Source organism: Fusarium fujikuroi, chromosome FFUJ_chr03, assembly GCF_900079805.1.
Source record: "Fusarium fujikuroi IMI 58289 draft genome, chromosome FFUJ_chr03".
In the NCBI taxonomy this organism is placed as follows: Eukaryota; Fungi; Ascomycota; class Sordariomycetes; order Hypocreales; family Nectriaceae; genus Fusarium; species Fusarium fujikuroi.
In genome coordinates, this window is record NC_036624.1 from 4,258,248 (window position 1) to 4,277,136 (window position 18,889).

Here is an 18,889-nt window from a genome sequence, read left to right on the forward strand (position 1 = left end):
TCGGCAGAGACCATAGATGCCTTAAATAATACCCTAAGCCAACGTCACTAGAGATCATGCGTCAGAAGATGACTCGCAACTTTAACCGAAAAGGGACAGGGGAACAAACCTTGCACTTTGACTTGGGAGGCACAGGCCTGACAGTCATGAAAAGAACATTGTTCCGAAGTTGATAGCTAACCGATATCTGGCCTGGGCTATCCACCTTTCTGTTGCATTCCTTGCATCTCGACTGAGTGTCCTTGAACTGAGGTAGCCCCATGAACATCATCTTTTCAGCAACTCGCATCTGAGTTGAATACTTCTCCTGTGGTATATGGAATGAAGCGTACATCGGGGGCGATTGTATTGTGCTTTACAGTTAATCAGTCTTGAAATTGACCTGTGTTTCATGCCCTGAGACATATCTAGAGATGCAAGCCCAGACAAGGGTGGTAACGAACCTGGAGTGTTTCGATGTATGGCGTATGCAATGATTGCGGAAACGGTTTTGGAAGTATATGCCTCGATCAGGGGCTCGTATGAGTTCTTTTGGGAGACGTCAGAGTTCTAGAAAGAGGACGTGCGATGTGTCCGGGAGTTGAGGGGGGTTGAGTTCATATCGGGCGAGCCATAGGGAACCTCTTGATGAAAAGGTTCGATGAGAAACCTGTACGCATACACAAGTAACCATTGTTATTCAGATCTAAAAGCATGGTTCCATTTCCAGTGCTTGTGAACTTGCAGTCTTCTTGTTGTCGGAAGACAGTACCCTTAGGTCTCGGAGGTGGTTCGCCCTGGCAGCATTTTGATTTTTCATCACCGGACATGATACTACACTCTCTTCCTGCCTCCCGATGCTTGGGCTTGGCCACTTTTCAAAACTTCGAACCGCTCCAAAGAAGCCATAGTCAATTCCCCGTGGCAAAAAGTGTCTTTGTGCAACACAGGAGACACAGAAGGGAAGAGAAACAGGCCGACCGTTGGTCTTAGAGTTTCTCATAAGGAAGAAGTTCCTACCGAAGAAAGCACCTCAACGGCTTTGTGACACGTTACTGCTTCACTCCATCTATTTCGTCCGATCTAACCAGCAATCAAACCAACTGCCGATGATTTGAGAAAGAAACTTTTCATAGATTCGGTCCGATGAAGACACCCTGAGATGGTACCAGCGTATCTGGCCTGATTTGCACATTGCCAAGGCGATATGGTCACACAATCGGCTATGCAGAAGATTGCTTGGCTGGCAGTTCCTGGGATTTGATGAATATGCTTAGGTGAGCATTCCATAACCCCTGGCAGCTCAAAGTGGGATCTCAAACTGGCAGATCTTGCGAAGATGTGGAGGAAGGACAATGTGCAAGGGTCAAGGTCATATTTAAATGCTTCGACACCCGCTCTCAAGATATGTCGCTGAGATGGACGCAGCTTAGAGACAGATGACGGCGGACCCGATGTTGTCAATCACCAATGAGTCAATGTCGGGATGGTGTCGGTTCAGGTAAGAAGCCTCGTTATGATGTCCTATGCTGCGTTTGCGTATGACTGACGGATTGAAAGCAGTGCTTGCGAGTGAGGGCATCGATGATCGTTGGGTGGCTCAAGAAATCGGAATGCCTGCGATTGATGAGTACCTGTCCTTTCATAGACGGTTAGGCGTCAAGCTTGTACCTCAATTGGGTCTGGGCGAACCATGGCTACCCATTTGGTCTGATGTCCTTGGTTCAACTCAAGCCACTTCTCATGTTGAAGTGTCGTCTTACTCTCGTTATGATCATACCATGATCGCTACCTTGGTCGTGCCCCAAGAGTCGACGCTGTCATTGCGTTTTGTCACCAGACTTATCTCGAAGGATGGCCGATAGCTAGCGCGAGCCTGTTGTATTCAGACTGAAGCTGCTGTGGCTCCCGCCGAGTCCGTCAGCACAGGTAGGTATCTATGTTGGTCTACCCTCAGGTGAGTTCGTATTATCAGTCGGGATGGGTGTCAGCTAATCAAATGTAGGAGTAAACGAGACAGCACAAGACTGACATGACAAAGTATAGAAAGTTCGTCATTTGATGATCTAGGCGAAATCGTTATCTGGGTTGGTGTTTGTCTACAAAGTGCAAGCATCTCCCAAATGCGGTGGTACTGAGTAGCGCAAGTTCATGGACGGTAGTGCAACGGCTCTTTGCAGCTCTTGAGACGATCATATGATATCGGCAGTTGTTTCGCTGGAGCCAACGGGTGTTGTTAGTTGCGAGAGCAAGAATCACAAAAAGACGTTGCGTTGTAGGGGGAAGGCGGAAAGATGCATGCTGGAGCAACGAAGTGGGACTGAAGTTCAGCAGGAGCCAAGCAACAAGACGAGAGCTTTTTGGGGGAAGCGGATAGTGCATTATTACTGCCTGGGAAGCCCCTGAAAACGGTTGGTTCCTCATGCCTTAGCAAATATCAAAAACATCCAACGTCATTCTTCATCTTCTCTCCCAACGACTGCCCGTGACCACTTTCACTGCCTAAACTCGCACAACAACAATAACATCATGTTTCAGGTAAGGCTGTCTCTAGATTGCTAAGCGTGCGTGGCAAGCAATGGATGTCGAGGGCTGCATTAACAAACATTACAGCATCGACCGATTTTCCTTCTGCGATGTCTACAGGTGCGTTTTGTCATCGGTCAATCATCGAGCTTAACTTTCGATCATTCTGCCTCTCATCATCCGTCAAGGCTCTATGTCACGAGGACAAGGTGAGTCCCTGAGAGCCTGAAGCAACCGGCACAAGTATCAGTTACTTCACGAATTCTCCGATATTGTGGCATGTTTGTCAAATGAGGCACAGGAGCAACTGGCCCATAGTTACTGTGACATACCATAGATGCTGACAGAAATAGATCTCCATGGGAGGAAATCAATATGACACCTTGTGTCTAGCACCTAGGACGCCTTATGACAAATACTGCATTTCTCCTGTGTCCCAAGGGCGCCTTGGCCAGTTACATGGCTGCCTTGCCGGCATGGAATTTGCGTAGCGCAAACAACCTTCAGCTTTGTCACGAACGCCCGGTCATGTCTCTTCAAGATCAAACAAATACTCTTACGAACTATCTCTCAGCGGGTACAGAACTTGAGATAACAAAGTTATGCAACTCAAGTGATCAAGCCACGGCATTATTCGCTACACGAGCACAATCACTGTCACAGCATGTACAACTATGAGGCTCAAGACATGAAATTCGAACCCCCATCCTTTCTGTTTGGTAGTTGCCTCGTATTCTCCAGTGTTGTTGGGAATGTAGAAAGGGCTGACTGCCAAGAAGGAGGGTAGTGCCGACATCAGTACTTGCGTACACCCAGACAAGTAGCGAAATATGGGAAGGTCGATGATGTGAGTTGACTCCGAAGCCCCCCAAGTTTGCGATTGCCAAGAACCTTACTGGCGATGATTGCTGAGCGAGCTTCCATCAACTTACCTAGGGAGCTTGGTTGACGAATCTCAACTAGCATCCTCCATGATTTCGCTCGTGGCTGATTTCGTTTAACGAAGTTAAGGTGCCGTCAAGCCTTTTACTGCGCCTCATCATCTATCACAGTGGGCAGAGGGAGCCAAGGTGTACAGGCAGGCAACAATTGTATCCTTGGCTCCCGGGGTATTACAATATCAAGCATACTATGGAAGCCCAGCCTGTGTGTAACTCCTTTCAACATAGCTACACGAAAGGAGCTGGATTAAGCCTCTAGCGAATATGCCTGATCTCGGCTAATTCGTAACTTGACCTCAGTCGGTGTCGAGGATTTGGGAGGGCGCTGAGCCCAGAGCTATATAGGATGGATAATGTCCCCCGAAATACAGCTGTCAAACGCAATTTGACGAGCTCGACTGAGTAAGTTCCCATATTGGTCGACCTGAACCTCTTTTGGATCATCGGCATACCTCGGCATACTTTTACTTTAGCAAGTATATAACGCGTCTAGTCCACTTCTGTCGGGGACTGCCACTTCTACACAAGTCTGTACCAGATCCTTCACCATGGGCAGCGGCAAAGGCGGGAGCTCTTGGATCAGTAGGAGCAGTAGCAGCAAATCTCTACGAGAATGCCTTGAGCACAAGTGTCATAAGCCGGTAGGGAAGTTTGGTAGAAATAAGGAGTATTCGGTCCACTGCGAGAAGCGTGAGTACAACCCCAAAGTCCCTACGGAATCAGAGACTCATTTGACCAGATGCTTGTAATTTCGGAGCTAGGTGCAAGTTGAGCAAACATTCAAGAGATAAGTTCTGCGCCTACCGTGAGTAGCCGGCCAATTCTTCTTTCCAATGTGGCTGACTCCTCTCAGACTCTGTGTGTGCTTGGCCTACATGCGATACAAAGGTCTTAGATGTCGAAGGAGGCAATTTTCTTTACTCTAATATTGGTCACCAGAAATGGTATTGCCGCGATCGTAAGTCATTTACCCCAGGTCGAATTCCAAGCCTGTATGTTAATACCCCCAGACTCCTGCAAGGCAAAGGTCAAAGACAAGCAGTGCTACGAGCTACCCCATAAGAACTCCCAATACTGTGAAGAGCACTCCAAAGAGTTCAAGTGCAAGAACCCGAAATGCGATTCGGACCGAGATGGTTCCGAACGGTACTGCAAGAAACACCACTGTGAAGTGGACGACTGCCACCGTAAAACACTCAGATTAGAGGATCATGAAATGGCGGGTCGAGATAAGAAAAAGTGCTATCGGCATCAACACTGTGAAGCCTCGAGAGACTGCAAGAACTACTCTCTTTGGGATCCTGACAAAACTCCAACGAGGCTCTGTGCGAACCACTACAAATGCCAGTTCTTACACGACTGCAACGGCTTTGCCCAAGGGGATTCAAGATTCTGTACTGAGCATGAGTGCGATCAACAGGGCTGCCTGCAGCCTCGGGATGCTCATAACGGCCTGATTATGAGATGGTGCCATATGCGTAGGTGTTTGCTTCTCAGGTCTTTACAAAGCTAACAAACCAATGTAGACTTATGCTCCGCGCCTGGATGCCCCGACTTTGCGAACGGACATGGTCACGCCCACCCCCAGAAATGCTTCCGACATACTTGTCAAAGAGCAGACTGTTCAGAAATCGTCCAGGACAGCAATCCCAACTCTCATTTTTGCCAAACTCATGCCTGCGCGGACCCTTCATGCTCTTATGAGTCAACAATCCCTAGTGGCTATTGCTACGGCCATGGATGCAACACACCTGGCTGCCGTGCGCCCCGAGACCGCGGCTCTCCATTCTTCCCCTCTCTTTGCAGACTCCATGGGGAAGAGAGACAGGAAGATGAGTACTACTATCATACCGCTGCTCCTTCTCGAGCAACATCTCGCTCGGGTAGCAGGACTAGTAGCCATGACTCCCGACGCATTCCGAGGACATTTCGCCACCAGCAATACCATTGCCCAGCATATCAGGATCCGTTTCAGGCCTCAGAAGCTGATCGTCGATATGAAGCGTATGATAACGCAGATGATTATTACCGGAGGATCCCGAGATCACGGTATTACGATTGATCGATTTAGAGTCTTAGACACGATGTAATGGGAGCAAAAGAGTTTGCGTATACGTCACAGGTCATCAACAGCACATGGCATTGCGATTACATGGCGTTATATTTCTTGAGGGAGGGTTATAATTTGCACACGCCTAGATAGATGGATAGATACAGCTGGACCTATTGGGTTCGAGACCTAACCATCTGGTTCACAAGGCTCGATGTGGGGAGGCATCGGGGAAGCCGTGTGGTACAGCATATACTCGAGAAGACCCCAGTAGATGCCATTTATCCTTGGATTTAAGCTTATTTATTTATGTCGTTCTAAGATATTGATCCCTGCTGAAATGTGATGAAGCTTGCCGAGTGTAACGCGGGACGGTCTGGGTAGAGTCCAGAATAGGTAGGAGAAGGAACGGCGAGAAGAGAAGAAGGGAGAGGCATTCCTTGAGTCTTGCCCATGATCTCCTTTCAATTCAGGTGTTCCTAGATTATCTCTTTTGGAGATAACTGCCTTTTCTTCATAGGTGCTCTTCCCCATGTTGCGTCGTTCGAGCGTGACGTTCTTGTGTTCGGTGCAATGAGCTGAGTCAGCTGTCTTTCATCGCTGACGTTTGGGTATCATATCGACCATCCAGTCACTCGACCCGAGCTTCAATTCTATCCGCTGACATGGTAGCATCTCAAGAATGGCTTTTATTGCGACTCTCCCTAGTACGCCAGATGACATCCGTTTCCCCTGTATTCTCCTCCGACATCTTCTTGGAGGGCTTGGCTTGCTTGTAGAAAACCGTATCGGGCTTCTTGAACACACGCGGCTGGATTTTGGGCCCGCAGATACAGTTGATTATCTTCCCGTTGCTATCGTAGATCAGTTTGGAGTAGCTGGGGTATTTAGTCTGAATGTTCAAGAGACGGGATATATGGGTCTGGAGTCCGCGGTAGATGATCATTTTGTCTGTCGTGTTAAGGGATCGATATGACTGATTTAGTAGTATTTTATGAAGATATGATGATCAAGATACAAGACCTGTGACTTATGAGCGCGGGAGATGGAGGTATTTATAGCTGTTTGTGAGTTTACAAGTCCTCTGTTGAAAGTTTAGTGATTTGACTTTATCGTGATGATAGAAATAATGTATAGTAGGAGAATCCCCGCGAAACCTTACAGCAGAAGGTGAAGCCACTACACCAGTAACAGTTTTTAGATGAGTAGAGAAAGTTTGGTCTTAATATAATATGCAAGCTGTAATTGGATAGTAGCAGGAAATGGTTTTGTTTCCATGGCATTTACTTGGCCACCTAGACTTCACAAAGAAACTTCAAGTTTGACATAAAACACCCAATACCAATAAGACAAGTTTCAACAGATCTTGCTTTTTAGGTTGCCCTTCGGGTTCTCACTTACGTCAAGTTGCCCTTTATATACGCGGCAAAAGAAACGATGAAGGGGCAAACACCCAAAGCTTAGCTACTGCTTGGTAAACCACCTCCTATGCTACTGCTGGATGGTCGACTTTTGGGACAACTCCAAAGTACTTGACAGCAGTACCTTCATTTTGTACTTAAAGGTGACCCAAAGAAACCAACTGTTGCAGAGTAGCAAAGCAGTCAAAGGAATCGAGGTGCGGATTCGGGTTTATTAAATTATCATAGCTGCTTTTAGGACTAATCTTGCTATATGTCGGCAGAAGCTTCACTTGGTTCATTCCTAGCCAGAAGGTTCTATGCGAAGTGGCGAGGCATACGTAGCCAGAGTCTTGTTGGATCATGCCGCGGTTGCGGTACCTCCCCCTGACAGGGTGAGATTAAGTTAGGTGACGGCTATGTTTTGAGATATACTTGGCTGATGGACAGTGCTGAGATGATTAACTTCCTCGGACAAAAGGCGCTGTGAGCTTCTGAGCTACTTATACGTTCTGATGTAATTCAATACCTGGGATGGAGTTTTAATGATCTTCGTTTCCTAACTCTTGGTTTTATGTCTTGGTCTCCAAAGGCTCCCATAGGCATCTCGTCAATGTCTTTGGCCAAGATCACAAGAGATCGATAGCAATTAAACAGCTCGAAATACGAGTAAAACACAAGTTTATCTCTCAATAAAGCGTTCGTGTCCCCGTGCAAGAGCCGTCGAAGGCGAGGAGATGTCAACTGCATTGCTACATACCCTAGACTCTAGACACTGAAAACAGTAGCGGGGACATCGGTTTCAGGGCATTTTCCTCCTTCGACCGCCACCACCGTCAGGTATGAACAACTTCAGACGAACATCTGACTATGCCAACGCAGAATAGAGTTCAATCAATCTTCGATCGAACCATCCCCTCAAAAGCACGATCCATCCAAGACCGATAAATTCACATGCATCTCCCGAATGCCCGGGACTCTACCTAGAGTGGAGCAGCCCGGCTCCCCCCCGATCCGAGAAGTTGGACGAACAAGCCCGTTTCAGCTCCGCCAAGAACGATCAAGCCAAGCAATATTAATCAATGCTATACATATAAAATAGCGATAAGTCGTCTAAATACGGGGTATTATCGAACTCTTTCACAAGGCTAGTGGAGCGGTATGGCTGTTTTGCTTGCAGGTTTTACCAACGTCACATCCCAGTATCGTCCCAGATCTGAGACAGATCTGGAAACAGGCTGGATGGAGTTGACCGACCAAACATTTGATCAATACGGGCCAGAGAAATGGTCTCGAAGAGTAGAGAATGATCAAGTGAGAGGAGGGAAATAGTTAGAGTTTATAAATGTCTGTGACAATGTGAATGGCCTCATCATCATCAGCTCACAACTAGACTAAAGCTGATCACACTGTCCGCGCGCTTAAGGAATATCCTCAATTGGTCCCCGAGTTGCAGAGTCGCAGATGTTTCAACCAACGAGACGCATCCGCGACCGGGTCGTCTTGGCCCCGGCCTCAGTGAATCGCAGCCCTGAGACTCCCATTGGCTGCAGCTGTGATGGGTGGTATACCCCCTGTAGGGTCTCATGCGACATGTTCCTCTCTTTTGTCAGAGCCATTCGCTCTTCTTCAAAGAACGAGCGGCTCGTCTTTGCTGAAAAATCTCTCTTCATTCTTTTCTCTTCCTCGCTGGCGAGTGACTTAATAATCCCTACCAAATATTTTTAATTCCAAGGATTTTTGCTGCAACCCTCCTTTGCGACTCAACCTCCACCACTCATACCTCAACACCACACATCGCATACTTGCATACACCACTTACATCCCCCACAATGGGCAACAATCTCTCCTCAACCTTTGTCCCCGACACTTCGAAAGTCGTCCTCAGTCCTGAAGACCGACACTCGGACATGTTCCTCGGTATTTTCTGGGCATCGTCACTCTACGCCTGCGCCATGATCTTCAGCACCTGCGCTCTGATCGACCGATGGAAGGGTCCCTACGATCGCGTTAGAATGTCTCTTGGTTCAGTCATGGGTGCCTTACTATTATCGACGGCCTGGCCTGTTGTCATGGCATACTTGATCTTTTCGCCGGCTGAGGTCTAATGAGCGGAGGAACTATTGGGTCACGGCCTTGGAAATGAGTACTTGGAAAGGATTTGGTTGGGTTGGGTTGGATTGGGCGATTGGCGTCTTGAGAATTGTGGTGGAAATGGCATTATGGTCAGACCTGGAGTTTGAATGCATACCACGGCGATATACCATCTAATACAATTTTTTTTCTATGTTTATCATATTTGACCGACTCATCTTTCTTTAAGGCCGATGACCCCGTCCATGTGAACCGAGTCCCTCATGACCCTATTCAAGTCTCATTAAAGCACCCTCAGCTGGCCATTAACATTAACCCACCAGTGTATTTCGTCGACTTCTATCAGACCGCGTATCCTTTCTTCCAATGATAGTCTCAAGCGCTTGAGTCAAAGCCTTGGCATCATATCGTCCACCTCTGCCCTTCTCATCCTTGGGCCCATACAGCCTCGTCGCATCTATACCCAATTGTGTGAACACTGGTTTGTCCACCTTTGGCGACATCGGTCCTTCGATGTAAATGACATGCGACACATACTGATTGTATTCCTCTTCGGTAGGTTTAGGTAGACCTCTTGAGTCAGCAAGTGCATTTGCGATAGCTCCAACAAAGTCCAATCCTGTGAAAGGCGCTGTCGAAGGACCAGTCTCGCGATCGGTTGTACCGTTAAGAATGAGGATTTTGTTGCGCACTTGCGGGCTAACTATAGCATCGCCGACACCACGAAGGACAAGACTTGGGATTAATGATGTGAACAGGGAGCCAATGCTGTACACTACGCTGTGCACAGATCGGAGGGCGTCTAGAACTCTTGGATTGGCGGGCATCTTGATCTCCTCGCCATATGGGTTGATGTACCACACTCGCGCAATCCTTGCGGGTAGATCTTCTTCTTGCTCTTTGGAGAACGCAATGGCGGGTCGGCGCAATGCAGGTAACGTCCCTGGTAGATTCGCGTCTTCTACATGGTGGTGGTCTTGATCCCATGTTTGCTCTTGTCGCGATACTGTTGGGCTGTGCACACCGGCTGATGCTCCAGGCACAGCGGCGGTTGGAGCGCTGGGATGCGAGATGTCGTTCTGACCTGTGATTATCGTGCCATCTTCAAGACCAGCAGCGATATGGCTAGCAAAGTTGGTGTTGAGCGCAGGAAGGACTGCTATTCTATCCGGCACTGAACATATTGAGCTCAACAGGTAGATGGCGGCCTCGAAACTACCGGTGAAGAGACGAGCGCCTGTGAGGAAGAGGTTTCCAATGCTGGCTCCAGAGTAGTCAAAGCGACTGCTAGGTTTCATGCGCTTCACAACCTCAAGATTGAAGCTATTCAGATAAGATCTGATGAGTTCTCTCTTGGGCGATGAGATGTCATTCCAGAGAGGATGCGTCGCTTCCAGAATCTCAAACCATTCTGATCTGGCCTCGGTGTATACTTTAGGCAAGCGATGATTGAAGAAGTGCTTGATAGCTCTCGTCTCAGAACTTCCATCGTTCGGAATAAGACGAACAAGTCGGGACCTCACATCTCCGATACCTATAGAACCCTGCCAGTCAATACTAGGCGTTGCATATAGAAGAGCCACGTGGAGATGGGAACATACCAGGTCCACCAAAGACACGAATGATCTCACTACTGCTACCGCCATTATCAGAAATGGGTATCACGTAGCTCAGCGTGCACTGATTCGCTTCTCGAACGCTCTCGAAGACATCGACGAGGTTGTTAGCGGCGCTACCACCCGAGAAGACGACTATGCCCGTCGGAGGTGCCGCTGGTGTGAGGGGCCGGCGAGGGGTCGGTGGTGCTGAGGATCCACTGGAGCTTGGGAGCTGTAGCCCGAGGCCATTAAGGTTGATCTGTGCTTGTGCCTGTGCCATTGATTGGTGGTCGGGAGAATTATGTGATTTCTTTCTGGCGCAGAATGGGGACGCATTCAGAATCTGGAGATGGTGTTGATGATGACAGATGACGGCGGTTAGCGGGGCATTCTTGATTGTATACAGTAAAGCCCCGGTAACGTTATTGCTTCATGACCCAATTATTTCCAATTGCGACGGGTTAACAGCTGATGATGCGTTTCAATCGATGAAGTTCTTACTTCAATCTTACAGCGAGTGACTGCAGTGTTGTTGTTTTTTTGATCTGATGCGAGGCTGTTATTACCATGTTCGAAACTCACTCGTATGCTCAATTGCTGCATGAACCACTCACGAGTCATGGACCAACTCGCTACACCCTCCAATGACTTTTCCCAACATCAACACCATCTCACCCTCCGAAAGAGGTAACGCCCCGAGCAACCGGCGGCTCTCGACTCTCGAACCGGCAACGAAAGGCTTTGACACTTCGGATCCGTGTGGGTACCATAACTTACAGCGGACGGACAGTGGACCGCAGGGGAAAAAAAAACATGATGGCTTCATTATCTACAGAAACAAGTGGAACTCGGAACTCTTAGTCCCAAGCCCGTCATTGGTTCCCATGGCCCGGCAGTTGAAGCTTTGCCACAACTGGAGAAGAGCTATCACGGCAAAACGACAAGAGTTACGTCAGTGATGGATGGATGATGGATCTCAAGAGCTGGAGGTTGCGTTACAAATCCCATGCACAGACGTTGGTTCCTTACAAATCTGCATGTTTCGAGAATTACCTTGACGGTTTCTTTATAAAGATTTTTCTTATTATCTGATCGATTAGCAAGTATATATAGACTGGATCAAGCGTCGTTGATAATCGGTATCATCATCAATCACACAATTCGAACCTTACACAGCATATCAACAGCCTCAACTCCATACTTCACAATGGCTCAATCTATTCCCAAGACTGTCAAGCAATGGACCATCCCCTCCCGTGATGGAAAGGACTTCAGCGGTCTGAAGTTCAGCGAGGAGTCTGTTCCCGAGCTCGGCGACGGCCAAGTCCTCGTCAAGAGTAAGTTCCAACTTCACTTCACACCCACAACAATCTTTTAACACTTCACAGTCCAGGGTGCTTCCCTCAACTACCGCGATCTTATCCTCCCTCTTGGAAAGTACCCCTTCCCCGCCAAGGACGGCGTCGTCCCCGGCTCCGATGGCGCCGGTACTGTCCTGGCCGTCGGCAAGAACGTCACCCGCTTCCGTCCCGGCGATAAGGTCGTCACTCTCTTCAACCAGGGCCACATCGGCGGATCTCTCGACCAGCTCAGCATCCAGACCGGTCTCGGTGGTGTAACAGACGGAACTTTCCGCACCATCGGTGCCTTCGATGAGCACGGCCTTGTCCCCATGCCCTCTAACCTCGACTTCCACGAGGCTGCTACCCTCACCTGCGCTGGTCTCACTGCCTGGAACGGTCTTTACGGCCTTGAGGGCAAGAAGCTCCTTCCCGGCCAGTGGGTTCTCACCCAGGGTACCGGTGGTGTCAGCATCTTTGCTGTTCAGTTCGCCAAGGCTGCTGGAGCCAAGGTCATCGCTACTACCAGCTCTGCTGAGAAGGCCAAGCTTCTTGAGAAGCTTGGTGCCGACCACATCATCAACTACCGCGAGACTCCTGAGTGGGGAGCCAAGGCCAAGGAGCTCACCGGCGGTGCTGGTGTCGACCACATCATCGAGGTTGCAGGCCCTACATCCATGAAGCAGTCCCTCAACGCCATCAAGATCGACGGTGTCATCTCTATTATCGGCTTCGTTGGCGGCACCGACAAGAGCGACCCTGGTTTCCTCGACTGTCTTTCCAACCTCTGCACTACCCGAGGTCTCCTTGTTGGAAGCCGTGCCCAGATGGAGGATATGTGCCGTGCTGTTGAGGCCAACCCTGATAAGCTTCGACCTGTCGTTGACCCCAAGATCTTCTCTCTGGAGCAGCTCCGTGAGGCCTATGAGTACCAGTGGTCTGGCAAGCACCAGGGCAAGGTCTGCGTCAAGATTGAGTAAATGATGATTTATGAGAATATATAGCTGGACGGCATGTGCCTTTGGCTTTAACGTATAGTACGTAGCATTAATAGATACCACACTTTTCACATGACCAAGTTTCGTACATCTCGGCAAGATCTTTTGACTGCACTTACAGGCTATTGCTCCTGTTACTTGAACAGTGAAGTTCAGCGTCTCCATCAATACCTCTCAATTGATTGCAAGTAATTACATTCCATCAGATACGAGCGTGTCACAGCCCATTTACTAAAATTGTGTGCCCAATCCTTCAGGCATCCCTTCATCCTAGGCCATCGTTCTAATCAAGCAAGCAGCCTATTCCATTCTGCGACAAAGAATACTTCACTGGATCAAAAGATGAGCGCAGCGATACCAGCCAAAACTGCAGCCAAACTGAACTTCTTCGACGATCCTTCATTAACGATAACCGTGCTGGGCGTGGGGTAGGGTGTTCCGGGCACAGGAACCGGCGCAACAGGGCTCGGGACAACAGGGGGAACAGAGGCAGTATCAACAGGAGGAGGAACAATAACAGCAGTCGAAGATCCCTCCAAGATAGGAGACTGGGTCTCCGCGCCTCCTCCACCCTGAACAATAGTAGTCGTATCAGCACGAGTAGTACCACCGCCCTCGCCATTGCAGATACTGCCGTTAGGACAGCATCCGTACTGCTGGTTCGTTCCGACTTCGCAATAAGCTGTAGGAGGACATCCACCTGCGCGGCTGGGACAGCATGTCCAGTCGGTTTGAATACAGCCGGTGCCGCAGTCCTTGAGGTTCTGGTCGGCGCAGGGAACCTCTACGACTTGACGGACTGCGAGGAGGGGAAAGCTTGGAGAGTATTGGACGGCGAGAACGCCGGTGGCTGAGAGGGCGACGAGCAAGAACTTCTTCATTTTGAAGTTGAGCTTGGAGTTGTGTGTGTCGGAGCGAGTGGTTGGTGGTTGTTGCAACGAGTGACGATGTTGGTGAAACTGTATCTGTTTGAGAGTGTGATGAGAGGTGAAGAGAAATGCGAGACATACCAAGCCCTCGGGGGTTTATATGCATAGCATTCTCAAGCTCCCAACGGAAAACTTTGCCATCCGATCTTCTCTCTTCATTGTAGTTCCTCTCTCATGCCGCGTGCGGCGGCTTCGCTCAAAAACGCCAAAGACATTCCAGCCACGATGCATCTACTCCACCACCCGCAACCATCTACTCCCCCAACATCATTTCCAATTCCGACAAAGCGTCAAGCCTCTTTTTCTCTCAGTGTCGGCTATTTTTGAACATCCAGATCTGATGTTGCTGTAGCGATGAAGTGCCTCTGCTCGATGCGCCCGGCGTTTTGCAACTCTGAAGAGAGCCGCCTCCGGTTTTTGCGGCGCATGGCTTGATATTCAGGGCATATTACCAGAATCTGTTATCTTGTGACGGTCGGCGTTTGGGTGGCTGCTTGCGACGTAACGGATCTTGGTTCCTGGTGTTTGAGCTTGGCGCTTAGAGCATTTGAGTTGAGTCAATACGAGATTTGAAGATGAGATTATTGTGCCAGGTCTAGTGAGGGGAAGTAGTTGCTGTCATTGGAGATCGGCCAGGAACAAACGCGTGTTGAATCTAGTCTCGGCAAGGGACGAAACAAGGTATCTAGATCTAAGACAAAATATTGGCCCGGCGATCCAGAGGCACGGGCCTGAAAGGAAGTTCCCTCCGCTAGTGGTTCACACTATCTCATCTTGCAGGTGATTACCACATGTTTTATGATTCACAAGAGCTTCTGGTGTAAACACTTTGGGCATATAGTTAAAAGTTTTTGCCGTTTTATCGAAATGATACTACGAAGAAGACTGTATCAAATCTATGTTTGAAGTGAACAGAACATCAACAAACGAGAAGCTAAGCGTTATCAACCCTATTTCTTCTCGTTACCCCAAGCATCTTCCAGAAATTCCCGAACAGTAATGGTCTTGATGTCAGGGAAGACCTTGTTCAGAGCCTTGCTCTCATCCAAGTTGAAGCCACCAGTCTCTGCCCACAAACCATAGGCAGACATCACCTTTTTCATGACCGCCTTGGGGGCAGGAATATTGGCAAACATCGCCTCATGGCCTGGCAGCTCACTCAACTCTCCCTTCTCCAGCGTCTTAACACTATCATAAACAACGCTGAACTTGTCACCTATTGAAAATTAGCATTCCTAGCTTTACCCACAAAGCTCGTCGCGTACCTGTAGCTTCTTCTGCAATCTTCACCAATTCATTGAATGTGACTTTGTCACCAATGATATACGTTGCTTCGTCCCACTTCTCAAGGTTGAGAAGTGCAGCAACAAAATTGGCTACATCTCGACTATACGTGAACGTAACGGGAACGTCTCCAGATCCTGGGATGGCAGCAGCTCGATGTTTGATATCGACAAAGGTTGAAGGAGTGTGCAAGTTTGATTTCGCAGCTGATTTAGGGGAGCCCCAGAAATCAAGAAAGAAGCCGATATGGATGGAGGTCCATTCGAGGTTTGTCTTGCGTAGCTCATCTTGAGCACGGAGTTTGTTGTTTGCTGAATTGGCTTGAGCTGCATGCCTATAACTCTTTGTTAGTGCTTCTTTTTTCAATGCGGACAATGAGGCATTTGTCAAGCGTTTGCTTACTCTTCTGTATGGGGAAGACCCCAATCACTTGAGATGAATCGTTTTGTTGCCTGGGATGCTTCTGACGCACGGATAATATCAATTTCGATAGGCTCAGGTCCGTTCATGCCAAGTGTCGAAATGACTGTGTGTATATTGTGCTTTTCAAAGAGCTGAGTCAGGGCATCGATGTTGTGGATATCCACGGCCAAGACAGGAGCTCCAATCTCTTCTTCTAGTATCTTGTTTTCCTTCGGTTTCTGTTAGTTACGTTCATAAAACTTTCTTGTGAAAAGCTTACCTCTCGACTGAGGATAACAACTTTATGTTCTCCTGCAGCAACAATAGCCTCCACGAGAGTTCGGCCGACTTTGCCTGTGCCGCCTGCAACTGCAACAGTAACCATTATGTCTGATAATATCTTTGAAGAGGATAGTGTGTGATGTTTGATGAATGATGCGTTCGAAGCTTCCTCCATCATAGCTCAACTCGTGTCTTTATATACCGCAACTCCATCTTCATCTCCAACTCATTTCTAATCACCGCACTTAATCGGACATCTGATACTGCGAATTTTCCGTCAATTGTCAGCAATCGCTTGTTTTTCGTATTACCCATTGGTCGCCCGGTCTCTAATAAGTCTGACATGCATATCATCTGCATGTCAAGACGGGGCGCGTTCGACTGGTGTCAGCATAGTGATTGGACCACTGCCAATTTAAGCACAGCACGCACCTAAGACCCTCTAAAGCCGAGCTACTCCGTCCTAAGTCCTTGCTTAAACGCATTGGGTAATTGTGTTGGCCGCCAATGCTTGGTCAAATTCCAGTGGATGTCTGAGATCGAGACTTGTGCTCGGATAGAGTTTCAGGGCCGGGAAGCCCAGATCTGGTCGATCTGCACGCTAAGAAAGTTATTTTTGATGAGGGCCAGGAACGAGATATGCCGTTGTTGCTCAACCCCTGGGCACTTTCCGCCACTTGAAGCTGAGCCTGGAGTATGATGACTGGGAATACTTTGCGGTTTGACATCTTACATCCCTGAATCTCAAGGACGGTTGACACAGGCTTCTTTTCGTTAATCTATGTATAAGAATCAGCGCAATCTGTTGTTATAGGGTAAAGTTTCTGACTGGAATGTCTCGTTTCGGGGACATTTACTGACCACCACCAGATCGCAGTAGCTACTTTCGTCATCAAGTAAGCGAAGTTGTCTCGGGACATCGAGTAGTGTGACATCTGTCAAGGGCTCAAAGGCCTACTGAGAGAGGAAAGAAAACTCAAGACCTTTACCCTGAACGATAAAAATACTTAGGTAAATATAGCCTAAACTTAGGGGACTCTTTGCTAGGTTTATTTTGACACCCTATAATAAGGTGCCGTCTAAGTGCCTCGGCCTCTATTCTCTCTCATCAATTGCTTTTTGACGTAGAAATGGGAGTCTCGGGGCGCCGGATTTTCTCGGAGCCATGGTCGTCCAAAGTCAGAAAACACTCAAGGCTGAGCGTCCTTTTAATCGGCCTTGCTTTTTGTCAAACCCCCTTATAGACCTTTCCCTTGGGAAGATATAGAACTCATCTGACAGGCAAAATGGTAGACCAATCAGTTGCCCCGGAGGCCGATGACATCGGAGTCAACTAAAGCGTTCACTCAAGACCGAAGACGATCAACTGCCCGATAATAGCGAAACTTAACCGACATTCTTAAATTACTTCACAAATATATTAACACGCCTCAGCTCAGAGAGCTATCGATATCTGCCAGTGCAGTTTGTCGGGCGGAGTGTTTGGTCTGTTACCATCCCATGACCACAATATGCTAGCATATCTGTGTTCACAATGTCAGCTTCAACAGCTCTTACTAATGAATGGCGTCTAGTTAGAACAAAAACTCCGAAAAATCTCTAAGTACTCAGATTGATCCACTAATTACACTGTCATCATGTCGCACAAATATGCACGTTTCTTTGTATTGGGTTTGACGATGTGTCAATGATCCGTAGATACCTCCGGTCTTGGAGTGCAGACTCTCAGAGACTCAGAGGCTTTCAATTGAGTGCTATTTCTATAAGATAGAAGTCGTGCTACCTTTTCCACCAAGTTATGCATTCTTCTGGTCTTATCCACAAGCTTTAATATGAATGTAGCAAAATACTTCAGTATCTACAATGTCTCTCAACTCCAACCAACTCGACCCTCGCCAGCATCCTCCCCGGGCCCTTGGCAATGCTATGGCGCTGATACTCACATCCCCGAAGCTAATCACGCAGGCCTCATGTTCTTCAAAGATCACGGAACTCCCCAAGGATGGCGCTTCAACCACGGCTACGGATGCCAAACCAATTGGGTAAACTCCAACGAAGAGCTTGTCCAAGCACGATCAGAAGCAGTTTACTGGCTGTGACTCCATATAAATGTGCCGCGAGGCTCCTGATTACTCGAACAGAGATCTTTGGGGGGCCGTTGAGAAGGGTGAGGAGATTGAGAGGACAGCGCATGTACTGGTCATGGATCCTAAACAGGCGGATCCCGACAAGCTTGGGTTTGATCCTTTTGATGTCACAAAGGTTTGGCCGCAATCGCAGTTCCGATGAAGGATTTTGGAAGATTGGTTCTTAACAAGAACCCGGGAACTACCATCACAATATGGAACAGGTTGCGTTTTCGCCTAGCAGTATGGTTCCTGGTATTGAGGACTCTCCTGACCCTCTTCTTCAGTTCCACGTGTTCTTCTACCGCGACGCTCAGTACCGTCGCATCGGTGTCAATCTGCTCCCAACAGCTTCGCTTACAAGTTCAGAGCTCGTGTCGCTGAGGCGCCGTATCAGGTCAGCGACAACATCGAAAGCAGGGTTAGTCACTGTTGACTTGAGGGTAAGAAGAATTGCTACGATCAAGCGAAGGATCTGTGGACGAGGATTATGAGTGAGCAGGAGAAGAAAAATACTCGCTACAATACAGCCAAGGGTCTTCGCCGCATCAAGCTCCCGAGATCAAGGTAAGCAATCAAGCTATTTTGAATAAGACTTCAGCTGACAGAAGTATAGAGCAAGTGTTTGGCGCAGGTGTAAAACATCTCGGAGGATTATGCGCAAGGCATTTATGATCTTCTGGGTCAACATCAGGTTGAGTTCCCCAAAGTCAAGGGACTGAGACACAATACTGTACTCATCTGCCGGTTTCCGTCCGTGACTTTCTAGCCTGAATCCTTTATGTAATCCTGGAGAATTTTAAGTTTGCAATTCCGATTTATCCGCTCCGAATATCGTGAGATGATCGTGGGATTGAGTCGTGAGGGGAGTCTATGATGCTGACAATATGCAGAATCCTGGACCAAAGATGGAGATAAGCGGTGATAAAGAAGCTGGCTG

The 18,889-nt window shown here is 48.3% G+C and overlaps 8 protein-coding genes; 5 read left to right on the plus strand and 3 right to left on the minus strand.

The window, feature by feature from the left end:
- Window positions 1-1,449: 1,449 nt before the first annotated feature.
- FFUJ_03400 (uncharacterized protein) lies at window positions 1,450-1,844 on the plus strand (the record flags this gene model as incomplete). XM_023575244.1 has 2 exons in its annotated part: window positions 1,450-1,480; window positions 1,543-1,844. The coding sequence occupies 2 exons, from the start codon at window positions 1,450-1,452 to the stop codon at window positions 1,842-1,844; spliced, it is 333 nt and encodes a 110-aa protein (XP_023428456.1).
- A 2,150-nt stretch (window positions 1,845-3,994) lies between these two features.
- Window positions 3,995-5,536, plus strand: FFUJ_03401 (uncharacterized protein; the record flags this gene model as incomplete). XM_023575245.1 has 6 exons in its annotated part: window positions 3,995-4,136; window positions 4,186-4,251; window positions 4,300-4,404; window positions 4,457-4,840; window positions 4,911-4,924; window positions 4,973-5,536. The coding sequence occupies 6 exons, from the start codon at window positions 3,995-3,997 to the stop codon at window positions 5,534-5,536; spliced, it is 1,275 nt and encodes a 424-aa protein (XP_023428820.1).
- A 3,192-nt stretch (window positions 5,537-8,728) lies between these two features.
- Window positions 8,729-9,004, plus strand: FFUJ_03402 (uncharacterized protein; the record flags this gene model as incomplete). Its single annotated transcript, XM_023575246.1, has 1 exon — window positions 8,729-9,004. The coding sequence occupies one exon, from the start codon at window positions 8,729-8,731 to the stop codon at window positions 9,002-9,004; it is 276 nt and encodes a 91-aa protein (XP_023428457.1).
- A 297-nt stretch (window positions 9,005-9,301) lies between these two features.
- On the minus strand, window positions 9,302-10,868 carry FFUJ_03403 (uncharacterized protein; the record flags this gene model as incomplete). XM_023575247.1 has 2 exons in its annotated part: window positions 9,302-10,524; window positions 10,592-10,868. 2 exons carry the CDS (start codon window positions 10,866-10,868, stop codon window positions 9,302-9,304), a joined length of 1,500 nt encoding a protein of 499 aa, XP_023428458.1.
- Window positions 10,869-11,795: 927 nt separating this feature from the next.
- Window positions 11,796-12,908, plus strand: FFUJ_03404 (related to alcohol dehydrogenase I-ADH1; the record flags this gene model as incomplete). XM_023575248.1 has 2 exons in its annotated part: window positions 11,796-11,925; window positions 11,977-12,908. The coding sequence occupies 2 exons, from the start codon at window positions 11,796-11,798 to the stop codon at window positions 12,906-12,908; spliced, it is 1,062 nt and encodes a 353-aa protein (XP_023428459.1).
- A 353-nt stretch (window positions 12,909-13,261) lies between these two features.
- FFUJ_03405 (uncharacterized protein) lies at window positions 13,262-13,807 on the minus strand (the record flags this gene model as incomplete). Its single annotated transcript, XM_023575249.1, has 1 exon — window positions 13,262-13,807. One exon carries the CDS (start codon window positions 13,805-13,807, stop codon window positions 13,262-13,264), a length of 546 nt encoding a protein of 181 aa, XP_023428460.1.
- Window positions 13,808-14,805: 998 nt separating this feature from the next.
- On the minus strand, window positions 14,806-15,926 carry FFUJ_03406 (uncharacterized protein; the record flags this gene model as incomplete). XM_023575250.1 has 4 exons in its annotated part: window positions 14,806-15,071; window positions 15,121-15,473; window positions 15,542-15,771; window positions 15,822-15,926. 4 exons carry the CDS (start codon window positions 15,924-15,926, stop codon window positions 14,806-14,808), a joined length of 954 nt encoding a protein of 317 aa, XP_023428461.1.
- A 1,760-nt stretch (window positions 15,927-17,686) lies between these two features.
- Window positions 17,687-18,671, plus strand: FFUJ_03407 (related to CTA1-catalase A, peroxisomal; the record flags this gene model as incomplete). XM_023575252.1 has 5 exons in its annotated part: window positions 17,687-17,865; window positions 17,965-18,085; window positions 18,174-18,392; window positions 18,452-18,516; window positions 18,566-18,671. The coding sequence occupies 5 exons, from the start codon at window positions 17,687-17,689 to the stop codon at window positions 18,669-18,671; spliced, it is 690 nt and encodes a 229-aa protein (XP_023428462.1).
- Between the last annotated feature and the right edge of the window lie 218 nt (window positions 18,672-18,889).